Genomic DNA, 18,764 nt, shown 5'->3' with positions numbered 1-18,764 from the left:
CCTTAAAATCTTAACTGCATTCTTTGACTTCTGATTAAGCGGAAAGAAATGTAGCTGTGCTAAATAAAAATCCAAAACTTCACCTGCTGAGAATCCTGTAATTGTTTATTTAACTTTCTTATATTTACACCTTTTTTATAGAAAATATATCTTACTCCTTACCATTGGATCAAATGTCTTAGTTATCTACAATCTTTAAGCGTTATGAAAAAATGTTTAACACTTATAATCAAGTCATGAGTATGGTCAATTAGAATAATTATAGACTAGTTGCATGTATTTTTATTTATGATGAAAATAATTTCTTATATATTTATAGCTGTATTAAAGCAGTTCTCATTTCTTATCTATCGATGGGTCTTTATGTGACTTATGCCTATATTAATATTTCAAAAGAATGTTATTTTAATTATTTTTGGAGACCTCTTAAAATTAACAAGATTTTGAATTTATTTTATTTTGGTGGATTGATCCTTTTCTAATCCTTCATAAAGTTAGTATTATTCACCAGTTTTCTAGTGAAAAGATCATTCATAGCATAAGTAACACTGTTGTTAAGACAGTTTTTGTTCCTTCCGTAGCTGGTATACTACATCAGAAACAATTGTCAGAATGGGAAATATTGACAAGGGTATTTTGTTTTACTCCCTCACATTTTAGTGTAATATTTTATTATATCTAAGACTGCAAAAGCTTTTATGATGTTTTCCTTTTACAATTGCATTTTCCTGATGTTAAACTAGTTGATTATTTCTTAAAGTTAAAATGTATCTATACATTTTCTGACTTTCTTGTTCTTTAAACTTCATATTTAAATTTATTCATTAAACTAATAAAACATATGGAGGAATTGCTCACATAATTAGTACCCGATAAGTTTTAACATTGGTAGAATTAAATTTGAATGAATAATATGAAGCAGGAACTGTTTTCTGTCTCCTAGGATTGTTTATTTCTGAATTTGGAATTTAGAATTGTAATATCTTTTAGTTCTTACTCTTCTTCTAACTACATAAAATAATATTCTGACCTTCTCATCTTCTCCAAAATCCACGTAAATGCATTTGTCAGTATGTTAAGTATATAAGCCAGGGTGGACAATTTGGACATGGAACATGTAATATGTTATGCTTAAATATGTTAAATCCCATAGGATGCATTTTAATAAGATTCAGCCCAAATAAATTAGTACTCCTTTTTATTCTGGGCCGGACTTTCAAAAAGTGGATACATCTAGCCCTTTGAAATAAACGAACAAGTGATATTTGAGGATAGGTGTATATTTAAATCTAAGTATATAAATATAAAAAGTAAATCAAGGTTAAAACCCCTGTAAATTCTGTTTCTCAAAACAGAGAAACTCAAACATGGTTCAGCATTTTCAAATACATTTTTGCTCTTTGGTCCATGTGAAAAGGAAAGTAATGGTTTTAACATGCAGAAATTCAGATGACCTAGATATTTCATTGTTTCTATCTCAGCATGTTTGAAATGCAAAGTAAAAATTGTGACTTCAAAAAATCATTGATAAATCATGTATTCTTATCATTAGGTATAGAAACCTTTATTTAGTTTAGTCTTTGATTATGCTCTGAAAAACATAAGAATTCTCTGAGACTTATATTGGTTTCTACATATCAGGAAATACTGTTTTTTTAATAAAAACTTTAAGAGGGAATAGTTGTTTCAGATAGCAGGAGATACCGGTTATGCACAACTAGTAAGAGTATTACCATAGAAACTAGAGTGAGATTCTGGAAAACTATTTTAATGTAAATAATTTTGACACTGCATTTTTGTAGCTTGTGTGTGTCTTTCTCAACTTGTCCATGTAAGAATTCTTAATAGTAATTTTTGCCATCTCTCATGGGTTAATTATCTTACTCTGTATATTTGTAACTTTTTTGAACCTTCATTCCTGTTAACATTCTAATAGGTAAATAAAGAAATAATTTATTATTACCCCTCTGGCCAACACATGCAAATTCTACTAATTTGAGATGGTCAAAAAAGAATAACAGATGGGATGAATTTGAAGTGAATCAAAAGAGCCACAAGGGGATCATGTTTTTAAAAACATAAAAATTAGTAATTAAATTACAAGCCTCAAATAGTTTCCACAATGAGAGTAATATAAAAAGGTAAAATAGTTAATTGATGCATTATAGATTATTAAAACTGATATAGCAAATATAAAATAAGTTGGTATTTATGGGAAAAGAAGAAATGTATAAAAGTGGATTGGGAGTTAAAATGAGTCTCTCATAAATACTAAGAGGCAGACAAATACAGAAATATAAAATAGCCATATGCCTTTATCAAAACCAGTAAGTTCATTTAAAATAATTTGTATATGAAGGGAAACTTTTTTGAAAACCTTTTAAATCTCGTAATTAAGATTTGTGATCTCAACTGTTTAGTTAATTAAAATCAAAGCTGTCTTCAGAAATCATCATGAGAAAATCCATGTAATGCATATAGTTAACCTTTTCATTTATTTTTAAATAAACCAGTGGTCCCCCTAACAGAAAGTTAATTCTGCCTACTGAACATATGCATCCTGAACAAATGAAGGGAAAGACCTTCATTTGATCTTTACGTCAAAGAACTCATGTTGCTTCAGTGAGCACTTTAGTAATACTGGAATTTGTTTAGTACTGCATGCAAATACACACACACACACACACACACACAACAAATCATGTTAAAATAATTTTTTTAACTGTTAGGTTATTTCAAGCTGAAGAAAACTCAGGGCCACCCATACCATAATATAAATGGTGCCTTCAAGTGCATTCATGATTTAAATGCTGTGTGTCCTAGAAAAACAATAAGCTGTGGATATTATCTGTGTTTCATTGTAGAAATATAGTAAGTATATTCAAATAGGATAAGTAGAAAACTATTTTGGAGCTTTTGCATGAGCTGTCACAGAAGTTATAGCAATCAGTAGTAAGTATTTTTAGTTAGAAGAAAAATAAACCTCCTTGTTTTATTTACATTACAGCCTGTTGCCTTCTTATATTTGAAAATATCAAATATTTTTCTAATTTTATTATGTATAGATATGTTATCCTGCTATTGCTTTGATATGAAATATATCAAAACTAGTATCAATAATACATTTTTGTGCATTCATGTGGCTATTTTGTAGAGATAATAGTGATATTTTCAAATATTTATAACATATAACCATTATATTATTTAGAATAAATTCAGAAGTATATTAAAAACAACTATACCTATTTCTGTTCCTGGAAATGTTATGAGCTCAGTGTTACCTGTGTGATATTTTTTGAAGTGGGATTTATGAGGATCTGTAAATGACATTTAGCAAAAAATGGGACTTTAAAAAAGTAACCTTCTAAAACCACTATAAAAGTAGTGGTTCTGCCAATGCTGGCAGGTTTTAGTCAGTCAGAGAAAAGCTGTCAAGGACATTCACCACTTGACCAAGGGAAGGAGGTACAATTTTATTGGGGAGTGTTATATGTGGTGTCAAATTTTGACCTGATTCATTAAGATTCAGTGCTTTACTGGGATATTTTTAAAGAAGAGAAAGAAACCTTTTTATCTGCTTCCAGTTACATTCTAGGTATTTCCCTCTAGCAGAAAAGCATTATGAATTCAGCAAATACTTACTTAGAGAATTCTACATGTAACACACTCCACTAATTACAAAAGGAATACAAAAATGAATCAAGTGTAGGCCCTGCCTTTTGGAAGTTCATTCCAGTGAGGCAGGTCATGTGTGCATAAATCTAAAATAATAAGGTATTAAGTGGTTAGCATCATATGAGAAATACATAGATAAAACATTAAGGTAACTCAAAGGAGGAGAAGTGATTTACAGCTGAGGAGACTGTGAAAAATTGAATGGATGAGGTATTGAGTTGTGCCTTTAAAGAATAGTTGTCCAAAAGTGATCAACGAAAATACTACTTAGGATCGATCACATTTATAATAAAAGATGTGTGTTATAAATTAAAAGGAATACTATGAGAAATTAAAAATATTTTTAACCCAAAAAATCTTAAAGAAATATTAGGTAACTTTATATAATAATATTGGGAATCACAGCCAAAATAAAATTAAATATTTCTTACCTCCATAAATTTAAGTAGACATTTGAACATACCTGCAAATATAAATATTATCTTCACTATTTTAAAGATCCCTTATTGTACATTTTAAAGATTTCTATGGTATGTAGTAGAATGAATATATAGTTTTAAACTGTCAGTCTAACTCTAAAATAACAAATTTTATCAGCAAAGTTATAGTACAAGATCTTGGTTCTGCTAGAGAAGCTGTATTCAGTTAATACTATCAAGAATTGCAGATTTTTTCAAAGAAACAGTTAAATACTATTTATAGTTTTCCTTATATATTTTCTAACATCTAATATACCGAGATTTTGCCAAATTGTTATAGAGTTAATATTTATATATACCAGGGTCTACCATGAGAGATACTGCACTACTTATTACTATACTGTAATAGTATAAGAACTGTTATTTACTATATACATGGTCTCTTCTTGTGGTCACTTAGGTGATAACTTGTTTTAAAAGTTACCAGATTTTTTATTTGTACATTTTTCTTGTTACAACTCAGTGTTTATGACTGACCATGTACCTGTTCCTTCCATTGTCTTCATTTGTGTAGGTTCTTCATCACCACACAATTCAGATGATGAACAAAAAATGAATAATTTTATAGAAAAGGGTATAGTATCTTGATTTTAAAGTATTTTCTTTTATGTTTCATTTATTTAGTTTACTTTGAATAGATTTTGACATTTTATATCAAAATATTATTTTCAGTGAAGACCAAAAGCAGAAAGTTTTCCAAGATGGTAGCCAATGATATAGGTAGGAAATAGAAATTTCTATTTTGTTTCTAATCCTTGCTATATGCAGTGCTAACCCAACACTGGAAAATTATCCATTGCATTGCATTTTTGTGTAAATTTGTTGTTCCTATGCTAAAAAATAATCTCTTGGGCTGTGTCTCTTCTAAACTCACTGGGGCAATAATTATTAAAAATCAGTTCAATTGGGTTGCAGTTCTTTCTCTGACTTACAGTGTGAATTTCTCTGTTAATTTTATTTTTGCTTTACTTTAAAATAAAGCAGGGTTCAATTTATGCCATAAGTAGCACAATTTTATACTCCCAGGTTTTGAAGCAGTTGCTTATAGTTTTATTTGTGTTTTTTCTACCTTTATTCCATCTCTCTCATATTTTCAAGACCCCGTATTTCAAGGAAATGGTTTTCTAAAAGATTGACCCTTTTAGTCTATAATCCGTACCGCCTTTGGCAAGATTAAATAGGAATTTTCTAGGACTGCCCCCACTCCCTCACTGCAAGTAAAAAATACATTACTACTTGTGATTGTTTTTGTGAATGTATGTTGAGATGAATTACTCAGTCCAAAGTTCTCAAAGTTTAAAATTAGGGAACAAAATATATAATCAAACTTTGAGGACATAATCAAATTAGGGTTTTAAGGTCACGAAAGTTCAGATGTTCTCCAAAGATTTTTAAAGTCTTGAAAAATACTTTTAGAAAAAGAGGATAAATTTGATCTTTGATTTAAATTCCAAATTTTTATTATACAGTTATTGTATTATTTCCTCCCAAAACCTCTAGCACATACTCTTTGAGGTCAGTCAAATTAGAGGAATTTCTAGGCAGGTGGAATAGTTTTACTTTTTCTCAACTGATAATGTTTTAGATATGCTTAAATTTTCAAAAATTCTTAGAAGTAAAGTCCATGTTGTGCGTATTTTGTAAATTGAACCCTGTTTAGTCGTATTAACGGTGACTGACTGTTAGCCCCTTGTCATTTTTAAAATAAGGTGGTTTATTCTTGGGCAAAGGGCTCTTCATTTATGGAAAATCAATTATTTATCTTTGTATTTGTGGGTTTTTAGTGACTCTTTTGGTAATAGTTAAATCACTGTAATCATGTACTAGCACTATGGCACAATAGTCTTTAATAACCAATTTCAGTTATTGTGTATTCTATCTTAATAGTACATTAGAGGTTCTTTTGTTGTCTTATTATGCAAAAAGAAAAGATTTCCTACTTATATTTTACTAAACAACTTTTTAAATTGCCTAGGGACTTTATCTTGCATGAAAGGGACTTTGTACGTAATTAAATTTTCAAAAACAATTTTTTGTCTTATATTTTGTGCTGGGGTTCTATTTATTAAATGTACTGACTACCTTCCCATTTTTTTCTGTGTTTTAAATAGAATATGTAACATGGAATACTTGAGCTTGACTATTTGAAAGACTACATTAGCAAATTTATCAATGTTGATAATGTTATTGGAAGGATAGTTCTTTGATGACATTCTTGATTTATTTTTATCTTATTGGTGAGTTTTACTTTTTGTCATGCCAGTTTCTGTAGCCATATATTTTGGGGAAAGCATGTTGTGTTAGCTTCATTCAGCTTTTCAAAATTGTTGTAGAACAGTTACACATAATTATTTTTAAACCTCAGGAACCATTGTTATATCCTTTGGCTTTGTTTGGAACCTTTCAGTGTGTGTGTGGTTTTTCTTAATCACAAGATTTGGGTATATATAAGGAAAGTTAGTGTCACAATTTTTTTTTTCTTTCAAAGGAAGACTGCCCCATTTTAGACTGTAAAGTTTTTGCATTTGAAAAACTAACACATTAGTTTATCTCCCTACATTAGTATCTAGTTTTGTTATAAGAATTAATGTAAAATATGCTATCAAAAAACATAAAATGTCAATGAAACATTGGAAAAAAACTCGTAGATCTTCTGAGGACCTCTCTGTCAAGACTGATATTATGTGCGTGAAGCTGTGATGTCAAAAGTATTAGGACTTCTTGAGCATTCTGAACTCACCTTATCATCCGATCTCGTACCTGCTATGAAGTATCCTGAATCTCATGAACTTACCACCTCTTCTTCCTCAATATACAAGCATTTATAGCTTTAATTTTAGGTAGTTATGCAGTGGCCAAAACGTAAGAATTAGTACCTCCAGGGTTGCACTAGTAAAAGAGCCACCTTGTGTGGAAGGTGAGTAAATAGCTTGGCCCTGAAAGTTTGCCCCTGAGTTTTACCTGTTCTTTGAGAGTAACTGCTGCTGGTGTCAGTTTGTGTGTGTGGGTTTGTGTGTATGTGTTGTGGGTGGGTGGTACAGAATGGCAGTCACAATTTAATGGTTAACCCAAGCATGGGAAATCAACCACCCTACCATTTTTTTTAAACTGCCTGACAGGACAGCTGAGATAGCTGAGACTATAATAAGCTTTTTGAATGTATTTAGCCTTTATCTTATAATTTTTCTGGCATGTGCCAGCTTTTTATAAATATTTTTTCTCAATCCACACAATAATCTCAGTGGGTTAGTTACTACTGTTTCCCTGTTTCACAGATAAGGAAACTGAATATAAGTAATGTATTTGTTGGTGCACAGCTAATAAATGAGAGCAGGATTTATACCCAGGTAGCCCCACTCCATGGTCTGTCCTCTTAAACACTATGCTATTTTATCTCTTAATACAATTTACAGAAAACTAATGGATTCCAAAGCAAATTCATGGTGTGATTAATAACCAGATAATTTGGTTATGGCCCTGTTCTATCTATACAATAATCTGGGGGAAAAAAAAAAAAGATTAAGTTCTGTATTAGAACCAGATCATGGATGCCATCTTGGTACCCATCACTCAAGCATAATATAGTATCTGAAAGTCTACCTTCCTCAAAGACTAGACTCAAAGGAAGGATAACTAGAGCAAACTCTGGAGTACCCTAGCCCATCTACCCAAAGCTTAGCTTCATAGTTTATTTCCTGATTGAAAACTAAATCAGATGAATGATCCTGACAGTGACTTTGATCTTGCATAAGAAGAGCAGCCTATAAAGAAATAGCTTTAGTCTTGTGAGTTTGACAGGAAAAACATAACAATATAATGTAATTGCAGCATCCACAAAGAAAGCTTCATGCATGTAATATATATGCATATGGTAATTTGTTTTGCCTGTGTATACCTTATAAATTTTTATTAGTAAAATCTTAATTACCAACATTTTCAGAATCCATAGTTTTTCCTGTACTACTATAAATCACTTAGAAAATAAGATAGGGTATCAGTTTTTTTATTTACTTGTTATTTGTTTTATAAAAAATTGAAAGTATAGAGTTTCACAAAGCTTTTTATTTTTAATTCATATAAAAATAGTCCTACAATGCATATCTTTGTTAACAGTGTATTAATCAAATTTTTCATGATATACTTATGAATAAAATACAGCCTACATGCTAGCATTGTTCGGTAAATTTGAAACTACATGATAAACCTTTTCTAAAGATTATTCTATTTCATTATGGTTTTGTTTCATGCTAAAAGTAGATTTCTAGCTGGAACCCATAGTCTGTGACCTGGTCTATATCCAGTTTTATTACTAATTTTCTTAGAGAAGGAATAATTACCAAATTCCTTCTGGTTACATGAAGTTGTGAGGGGAAAATAATACTAAGGATAAAAAAATAATGACTCAAAATTATGGTTACTTAAATGAGTACTTTGCCAAAAACAAATAGAAATAATAGCTTCATTTATTGGGCACCTCCTAAATTCTAGACACTATACCAGCTATTTTTTTCATGTGGTATTTATTAATAAGAGGGAAAATTATACTTCCAAGGTCACTTTTATCTCTCCTATTCTGAGTTAGCATAATTATTTAGGTAAGCGTTAACTTAGCAAAAACTGGAGTAATTTTTGAATTCAGTTTAAATGACAATACTGTTCAAGTGCTGTTTTTATTAGTTCTGTTAAACATGAATCTCAATGATTCCTTTTTTAAAGTGTTACAACATAACTAAAATCTTCTCTTTGTTGTTTTATTCTACATCACTAACTCATTAACTCACACAATTTTAAAGCAGTTCTAACACGTTTATTTTTCAAGAAAAGAAATTGAATGTCAGAGAAGTTAGGTTACACATCCAAAGTAATGCTCCATGGTAATGACTCAGGACTGGAATCCAGGCTTTTTGAGTCTTGTTTTACTATGTGTAGCATGTTTCATGCTTCATACTCAAGTATCCACTTTTTCTTTCTTATGTTATTGCTTTTTCTTGTGCGTCTTCTCAATGTATTTACAAGTTAAAAAATAAATTCACAAAGGTTCGTTTAGATTCGTTGCCATATGAATGAAAAAGTGTGTATTAAATTAAGTAGTGTGTTATCAAATTATTTTTATTCATTGTAAAACTCAAAATAGTGCTGGTATTTCTACTTTACATTCCCCAGTATTCAACCTAAAACGTGGCCATTGAATTTGTAGAATTTAGCTTTTATATTCAATCCACAAGATGGCTGTTGAAAGAAGACACGCTCAGTTTGAAAGGGATGATTAGTAGTGTACAATGATACCATTTTTTACAGGTGTTTTTAATATTTTCTGTTTTGAAGGAAAATTATTACTTGACCTTAATTGGTCAAGAACTGAATTTGATAGGCAGATACTTCAAAATTATTATATGAGTCTGAGTACTAACAAATTATTTTTCTTTTTTAGAATGAATAAAATTTGAAAAGTATTGGCATATTGTATATTTAAATTTAAATTTTACTTTTGAATGTATTTTCTGTCAGATTTCTTAATAAAATATGCTGGAAAGTCTGTGTTTCATATTCCTGTACTTACTGTATGTGTACTTACCTCTCTGTTGAACTGCCTTTTTTTACATTAAACGGTTATGCAGTGACCTTTCTAGAAATAACCTGTAGTTTGCTTCCTAACATAAAGAAAATTAGTCTGAGTTAAAGTTACATTACTGAAATTAAACTTTGTCAACTATTATTTGAACAAAACTAGAAATGTGGCAATTTATGTTCTGTCATTACCTATTTTATTAGTTTGTTAGGACAGTCACCACAAAATACCACAGATTAAGAGGCTTAAACAATTCAGGAGGTTAGAAGTCCAAGATCAGGGTGTCAGTGAGTTTGATTTCTTCTGATGCCTCTCTCCTTGGCTTGCAGACAGCTGCATTCTCATTGTATCCCCACATAGGTTTCTATGCAGAGCACAACCCTGGTGTCTGTGTATCCACATTTCTTCTTCTTATAAGAACCAATCAAATTGGATTAGGGCCCAGCCTAAGGGCATCATTTTAACTTAATCACTTCTTTAAAGGCCTGTCACCAAATATAGGAGAGGAACTGGGGCTTAGGGCTTTTATATATGAATTTTGCAAGGATGCAATTCATTCCATAACACTTACTGTGTTAGGTTTATGTAATACCTTGTATTCTGTACAGAATTCTCTTTGAGATGTTGCAAAGAGTTTAATTATGATGTTATTTAGACATTAAGTTTTATGAATGCTTGGAAAGCAGATGGGTCAGGAAAAAAAAAATTGAAGAAAAAAGCTCTGCGAGTTCAAGAATGAAAAAAACTTGGCATAGTCAAATCTTTACTAGACAAGTACTGATATCTCTTTAAAGATTTACCTCCATTTCAGGTAATGGGTATAGATTCTATGGGTATTTCCAAAAGTCATCTTTTTGATTTACAGTCTGTATTTAATTTGCCCTCTTTTTCACTTTATTTCTTTTCATTTGTGAAGAAATTTATCATTCTATAGAAGTAAAATTCCAATGACAGTTTTGGTTTCTTTATTCATTGCAATTATTTATTCATTGTGTTTATTAAGCACACATTAAATGCTGGAAACATACATATATAAAGTGTTTTGCAAGGTAAATTCTGTTTCTGAACTCCTGGAATATTTTAGCACGGGAGATAGACATTGGTATTATTAGTTCTAATGGCTACTAAAATACATGTGATACTTGACAAGAGAGTTTCTACTTCTTGGTTCCACTTTTCCTCTTGGATTCCCTGCTATATCCTGCAAACTGAGTTTTTTAAATTCCTTTACTATCTCAGTTGTTTTATTTAACACAAATACATTCCAACATTATCCCTTTCAAGAGAGTCGTGTTGGATCTCTGCCTGTGGTGACAAAAGTAATATTGTCATTTTATTCTAATTGTTGAAACTCTCAGTATAAACAAAAATCAACTTACTTTTATGACAGCTTCATCAGTCATAATAATTCTTTTTACCTTTTACCTTTGCTTTATTTTTTACTATAGATTTCAAATTCCAAAAAGTGAAGTTATAGTTCTGTTTTTCTTTCAAGAACACTTTAGAAAAAAGATGTGGACACAATGGTAGAAGCAGTAAAGGAAAATTACAAAACATCTGTTTAATTTGCTTCTCTTGGACATCATACATCTTTCCTTGGTATTGAAATGTGCATTGCAGACATAATCATTGTGATCAGGTATAACTTCATTATTCCTACTAAGCAAATGCAGCTCTTTACTGTTTATGCAACCAGACAGTTTGATGTCCTTATTCAGGTTTATAAGAAGAGAGCAATGACCCGCCTTAACCACCTGGCTACACTCTCTGAGACGAGTTTTTCTCAGATTGAAGAAACCTTCTGTCAGGGGCAAGGGTTGAAGAATACACAGTGGAAGAAGAAAAAAGACACAATGTGTCTTCCGAGAACTCACCCAGATGGCATGCTTTCAGTTTGAAGGTCACAATAGAAGATGAGTAACTTCAAGACATGAACAGAAGTTTCTTGATAAGTACAGTGAAACAAGCTAGCTGGGTAAATGAGTTTCATAAGTGATTGTGGGACTCCTGGGAATTAGAAATATGAACATCACAAAATTGTTGGACAAAGTCTACAACCCCATCGTCACAAAGTTATAGCAGAGTACAGGGTACAAGCCAGGAGGACCGACTGACTAGAGGTTCTCCAGAGATGGGTCTGCTTCTTGTGGTCTTGCCATCAAGGAGCTTCACTAAACAGACCTGAAGCAAGTATATTCCCCACAAGTCGCAAAAATTGAAAGATATATGGCCAGGCGCAGTGACTCATGCCTTTAATCCTAGCACTTTGGGAGGCCGAGGTGGGTGGATCACTTGAGGTCAATAGTTCGAGAACAGCTGGGCCAACATGGTGAACCCCGTCCCTAATAAAAGTACAAAAAAATTATCTGGGCATGGTGGCGAGCACCTGTAATGCCAGCTACTGAGGAGGCTGAGGCAGGAGAATCACTTGAACCCAGGAGGCGGAGGTTTCAGTGAGCCGAGATTACACCACTTCACTTAGCGTGGGGTGGCAGGGTGAGTCTCCTCAAAAAAAAAAAAACTTCTAGCCAAAAGCTCAACTTTAGGCCTTAGGTTTAGGACTTAGCCACCCACTAAAAACAACTGTAAAAATTGGTCAAAAGATACAAGCTTAGTATTTCCAGGCATTGAACAACAGGCTTTACCAGGACTGTCATCCTTGAGAAAATGAATATACATGAGGTGAGCCCCATGTTTCTCCCACCTTTCTGCTCAGCTTTCTGCGACAGCATGTTCCCGTTGCAGCACAAGTGGAGCTGCGATGTCAGAAGCTAAGGAGGCAGACAATGGAGTTCTGGGTTGCTGGCGTGACTGAAATACTTGCTAGAGAAGAGGAACTGCTCCAACAAGAGTCCTAGAAATCTCCGTAGATTGAAGCTAGGTCCTGAGAACTGTATATTTTGAATGCTTGCATTGGAACTGTTTTAAAGCAATGATCTCAAGTCTTTGTCTTAAGTTAGAAAAAGAAGGACAGATTAAATGCCAAGTTAATAGAAGGAATGAAATAGCAAAAAGTAGGTATCAGTGAAAGAATACCTAAATAATAGAGGTAAAGAGTTTTCAAGGATGAAGGTGAACAGTTTTCAAGTATGAAGACAGTAGGCAGACATTTCTAACCATGAAGGAATATAGCAGTAGTTTTTAAAAACTACCTCATGGTGAAAGTTTCACAATTAAGTACTACAGCAAAATAACCCAAGAGATGAAAAGCCATGGCAGGAAGATTGATGTTGATCTTTAAATCCATTTAAACTTAAAACCTACACTAAACCTTTGTACAAGTTGTGATTATAATATACAATATGTTTTAATACTTATAAATGTGAAAATAATATAACTAATAAAAATCAAGAAGAAGGAATGTTTGATCATAACAGGAAAAGAGGGCTACTTTCCTGATCTTTCATAGCTGAGAGCCGATGTTTACTGTTTAATAGTTATGGAAATATTTCAACCTCTGAATGTTTTCCTCAATGTATTTTCCTATCCTTAGAGCTTTTAAGAAATGATATATCTTGTAGTAAAAAAGAAGTTTGAAATATAGTAGTTACTTTAGTTTCACTTTAGTTAGATGTAAGGAAAAGCAAATGTTTATTGTATTTAAGCATATAGTATCACATGTTTCTGCAAATATTAGTGGCTATCTGTATTTATACAAAGATATTAAATGGATGTTCAACTAATTTTAATGGTTATTTCTGGTTAGTAGGATGTTGGGTGATTTTTTTTAATGTGTGCTTTTCTGCATTATTTGAATTATTTATATTAAGAATGAATTATTTTTACAAAAGCAGTTTAAAATTTTAAATGTTAGTCATGACATTATATCTGGTTAACAACTGCTCTCTGAGGTTTTCTCAGCTTTACACTAAAGTACTTATGAAATCAAAGAAAAACATGGCCATTCAGTTTCAGCCGGAATTAGGTAAGGATATGTGATCACAACCCAAAGTCAACATTGCCACTCAAGACAAAGCCTTGGTAGATACTGCACAGTTCTCCTGCCTGCCACTTAGAAGCATTTAGATAGATGCCTCTTCATGCAAGGGAAAGAAACCCATTACAGACATCCTAGGATTTAAATCCTTTCCCTCCCTTCCTCCCTCTCCCTTACCTCCTTCCCCCTACTCCCTACCCCCTCCCTGTGAAAGGCATGCATGCAAAATAGACAAGATTCAGAGGTAGATAGGTGATAACTAGTTAACATTCAGATTTCTCAGCTGCACTCAATACAGTGACAAAATGGACCAACTTCTTAAGTTTTGAGGGGATATAGTTGTGAGCAAAACTTTGACATTTAACAAAGTTACATATGTTTTTCTTTGTTTTCATCTAAACAGAAGTTTTTGTAGTATTATACTTAATATACCTTTGAAAAAATATTAAAGGCACATTTTAGAGCTCCTTGAGATTTGGGGGAGTAGTACTGGCATTAATTTCCCCCTGTAAAACCCTATCCTAAGGAAATCCAAACTATATGCAAATATTTATGTACAACATTTTTATTCCTGTGTATACTGAAAAATTGGAAAATGCCTGATTCATAAGTGTTCATATAAATATGCAGCCATTAAAGTATACTGACAGTTAATGACATTAAGAAATGCTTATTTTAATAGTGAAAGGCAGCAGGATACAGATTTCTTTACATAGTTGATCTCAACTATGTAAAGAAAAGTGGAGTTTTAAAAGTGACTGGTAGGAAATACGCAAAAATGTTGCTTCTGACTATGGGCATTAATAGCGACCTTTTTTCTGTTTCTTTATTCTTTTTTGTCCAAATTTGCTATGAAAACACATAACTCAAAATAACTCAAAGATAAAAATGCATGTATAACATAAAATACAGTAAGAGAATATAATCTGATATGGCCCTCTGAATCTGTTAATTAAGAGGATGTGTATTTACATTCATTCTGTGCATTGAAGAAAAATACAAGTCTTAAAATATTTTCAGGAAGAAGGTGAAAAACATTATCCTGAATTTAAGATGCCTTACACAAGAGTCGATACTGTGATTTCATCAGTATGATGTTGTAGAACAGGCAAAACTGATCTGTGCTTAAAAAGCATCAGAGCAGTGGTTATCCTGGAAATGGGACAGGGTTTGATTAGGAAGAACCATGCGTGTCCTTTTTGGGGTGAATGGTAATGTTCTCTGCAACAGTTTGAGTTGCAACAGTTTGAGTTGCAGAGATGTATATATTATCAAAATCCAGTGAATATACCTTTAAAATTTCTGCATTTGTATGTAAGTTTTACATCAAAAGAAAATATAATGTTAACCAAAAAAGAAATGTTTGGGGAACATCTTGTTTTGTGAAAATGTACAAAGTCTCTTGCCGGTTTTGTCTCCACTACCCACGGTCTTAGATAAGTGTTGCAGACTGAGATAGGTATAAATCCGTGTACTCCAGTTGACACTTTATGTCTACCTCTGTGAGTAGTACATACTACATTTTTGAGTTGTTTCATCTAATGTGAGCTAATGAGAGGCCGGAAGTATATCCCTGCCCTCTGGCACATTACGGGCATATGCCCAGTAGATATTTAATAAATGAATATTCACACCTTCACATGTAACAAGTTTTTCTCTACTCATGGAAGCTCTTAGCTCTATATTTTTAAATATTACTTGATATCTAGAATTAACACAAAATAACAAAAGTTAATCTTCTAGTGTCATTTCCAGTTCTGCATTCGAGGAGATTGCTTATAATTTTATCCAAATATAATAGCAATATGGCTTAAATATCTGTCAAAGTTGGTGTCCAGGTTGTGGATATCCACTTGCAAAGTGTTTCAGGAGAAAATAATAAATTGACTATATTAAAATTTACATAACGTTTATAGTAAAATTATTCAAAAATCTTCCCAGTCATTTTGTGTGTGATTTTAACTTCTCAAAAAAATGTTGAAACTAGAATAACAGAATTATTTGGAAAGCTGGTTAGTTATATTTAGTATTTTTTACATAATAACGAAATTAAAAATAGTACTAGAAAAAAACTTTTATTCTGTGGGAGAGGCTAACTTAAATTTTTAAGAATATTTGAGGTTATATAAAATTACTTTTAGTAGAAATCCTAAGGAGGATCCAAAGCATGCACCTAGAAAATTCAGAAGGAAAGTTTCTGCTGGTATATTTTTTGGCAGCAATGTATGTATAGATAGTGAATGAAAGCATAAATATGATAAATAAACATTCCTAATTGATGAAAATATGTATGTAACGTTTAATGTATTTAGAGATGAATTTGTTACTTTTATCTTATAAATCACTGAAGTTATTACTCTCCTTCGGTTAGCCATATATATTGAGTTTAGTTTTTGGAATGAACTTAAAAGGTTGAGCTTATTATAGTGGTACGTTGCATTCTATACTTTTGTCCTAATTTTTTTTTATGGTTTTGTTTTAGTTACTTAGAATTTTGCCATAGAATTAGAATGAAGGAACATTAGGTTATTTGCAAGTGTAGTAATAGCTCATCTGTATAGTGTTCTACATTTTATAAAAAGTTTATATCTCATCTTGTTATTAACAACAAATAATAATATTTATTGAATCATACTATGTGCCAGGTATTATGCTCAGTTCTTTGCTTATGTCATCTTACATAATCCTCACAACTGCCTGTCCTCATGTTACAAATGAGGAAACTTGAAGTTTAGAGAGGCAAAGTGATTACTAAGGTTACACATGTAGTACTTAGTTAAAGTGGATTTGAACCTAGGTTTGAGCTGATTCCAAACCCAGTCCTAACCACTATACTTACTCTTCCACATTTATTAAGGCTTGTTCACAAAATGTTTTTGGTGGGCCTAATTATGTATACATACTGGGATTAATAATTTTGTCTTGGTTACTACCATGAAGTTGCTTAGTGTCTAAGGACCTTACTACTCAAAAGTGTGATCCACAGACCAACAGCATCAGCAGCTCCTGGGAGCTCGTTTGAAATGTCTCTTAAGCCCTAGTCCCAGAGGACAGAATCAAGGTGTGGATTTTAACAAGATCTCCATGTGACTGATGTGCACATTCAAGTTTGAGAATCACAGGATTTAGAATAACTTGATCAAATCAGAGTAGTGATGTCTAGAGAGGTGGCATCCATATCATATGATTCTAAAAGAGTTATCTTTAGACTGTGCCAAATTTATTTTCTACATCTGACATCATGCACATTGTATACATATTACTTATCAGGGTGTATTGCATCTATGATATTTGATAAAAATCTCTGGATTTTTCAGTGTTTAATATTGCCTTTTGGAGGACTGTTTTAGAGATATAATATTTTCTAATTTTAAGGGTATTGGATTTCAAGCACAAGAACAACCATGTATGTGATATCAGCTACATACAGATGTTATTTGGCCATTTAATTTTGTATTGCATTTTCTCTTTTAACTGAAATTTTTTATGTCAGTGAAAATAGGGTGACTGTTTTATAAATTTAACCCATTGTTATTTGCTAAAGGATACTAATTAAGTTAATGAAGCTGAGAAGTGAAAACTTGATGTCCCTTCGAACCCATTCCTTCCCAGTCTGCCTAATGCCTCTTTCCTAACACTGGATTTGTCATTTTTTTAGATGTGGAAGTCATGTACTATGACTGGATTTCTCTTTGTTTACATGGCGCCCTTATGGACTAGCAGGGTCTGTGCTTTAAATATCTCCTAACAGTCCAAAATTTAACCTAATATATGCATTCCTGTATTAACAAACAAATGCTTTTTGAAAATTTCACATAGGAAGCACTTTTCTTTTACGCATGCACTACCACTAACATAATAGATATAGTTGAACAACCCCTAACTTTAAGTCACTTTCTAGATTAAGACAATAACTGATTTTGAGGATGGAAAGTGGATTCCAGTAAGTTTATACATTCACTCTTTTTGCAATGTTACAGAAAGATACCTGTGGTTTGCATCTTATGTAAATACCGTAGTTTTAGATTATGCATGATCTTACTCAGTTTTTGTTTTTCACTAAAATATAAATAGAAGAGAGAACTTATATCAAGGAGTGGTTGAGTCAGATATTGTATGATGTAATCAAATACTTAAATTTGATTAGATGTAGGTTTGGCCTATAAACTAGAAATTAACTTAAAAAGTAACAAACCCAGCCAGGCATGGTGACTCACTCCTGTAATCCCAGCATTTTGGGAGGCGTAAGTGGGTGGATCACTTGAGGTCAGGAATTCGAGGCCAGCCTGGCCAACATGGTGAAACCCCGTCTCCATTAAGAATACAAAAATTAGCTGGCAGTGGTGGCTTGCACCTGGAATCCCAACTACTCAGGAGCTGAGGCGGGAGAATCCCTTCACCCTGAGAGGCGGAGGTTGCAGTGAGCCGAGATCACACCACTGCATTTCAGCCTGGGCAACAGAGTAAGAATTCACCTCAATTTAAAAAAAAAAAAAAAGAATGAACCCAATAGCTATAACGATGATGAGCTGGAAAGATTTTATATCACATACCCCAACTTAGTCTTCGGCTTCTATTCTCCTTGTCTGCAACACCTTTCTTCTGAGAAGTTACTTTTACTCACTCAGAAAAGCCTAACCCTTTCCTGTGAGCCTAAGAAATAATTATAAGTTACAATTTAAAAGGCTTCCTTAAAGTAAAAATGTTAAGTACAAAAATATATTACATCAAGTAAGTACAAATTTTTTAAAAGTTGGCCAGGCATGGTGGCTCACGCCTGTAATCCCAGGACTTTGGGAGGCCAAGGCAGGAGTTTGAGACCAGCCTAGGTAACAAAGTGAGACCCCATCTATACAAAAAAATCCTAAATAGCCAGGCACAGTGGTTACATTCCTGTAGTTCCAGCTACTTGGGAGGCTGAGGTGGGAGGATCACTTGAGCCCAGATGATTGAGACCGCAGTGAGCTGTGATCGCACCACTGCACTCAGTCTAGGCAATAGAATGAGACCCTGTCTCAAAAAATTAGAAAATAAAAAGTTGAAAATAAGATTTACTTTCCACTCCTAATATTACTCATTTTTTAGTTAATCTCAGTATCTAGTT

General features: G+C 32.5%; 1 protein-coding gene across 3 annotated transcripts in view; it reads left to right on the top strand.

Annotated features, from left to right (window-relative positions):
- Nucleotides 1–18,764, top strand: part of STXBP5 (syntaxin binding protein 5 (tomosyn)) — a 189,958-nt gene that overhangs the window by 134,552 nt on the left and 36,642 nt on the right. Inside the window, exons 20-21 of one of the 3 annotated variants that reach the window (XM_011964817.1) lie at nucleotides 4,669–4,728; nucleotides 4,827–4,874. The exons of the other annotated variants lie outside the window; for them this stretch is intronic. Coding sequence (XP_011820207.1) covers nucleotides 4,669–4,728; nucleotides 4,827–4,874 — 108 coding nt within the window. The remainder of the gene's footprint in view (nucleotides 1–4,668; nucleotides 4,729–4,826; nucleotides 4,875–18,764) is intronic. 3 annotated transcript variants of the gene reach the window in all.

This window comes from Mandrillus leucophaeus, unplaced genomic scaffold, assembly GCF_000951045.1.
Source record: "Mandrillus leucophaeus isolate KB7577 unplaced genomic scaffold, Mleu.le_1.0 Scaffold708, whole genome shotgun sequence".
Taxonomy (NCBI): Eukaryota; Metazoa; Chordata; class Mammalia; order Primates; family Cercopithecidae; genus Mandrillus; species Mandrillus leucophaeus.
Note: the sequence above shows the minus strand (reverse complement) of the source record. Positions and strands in the feature narration are given on the sequence as shown.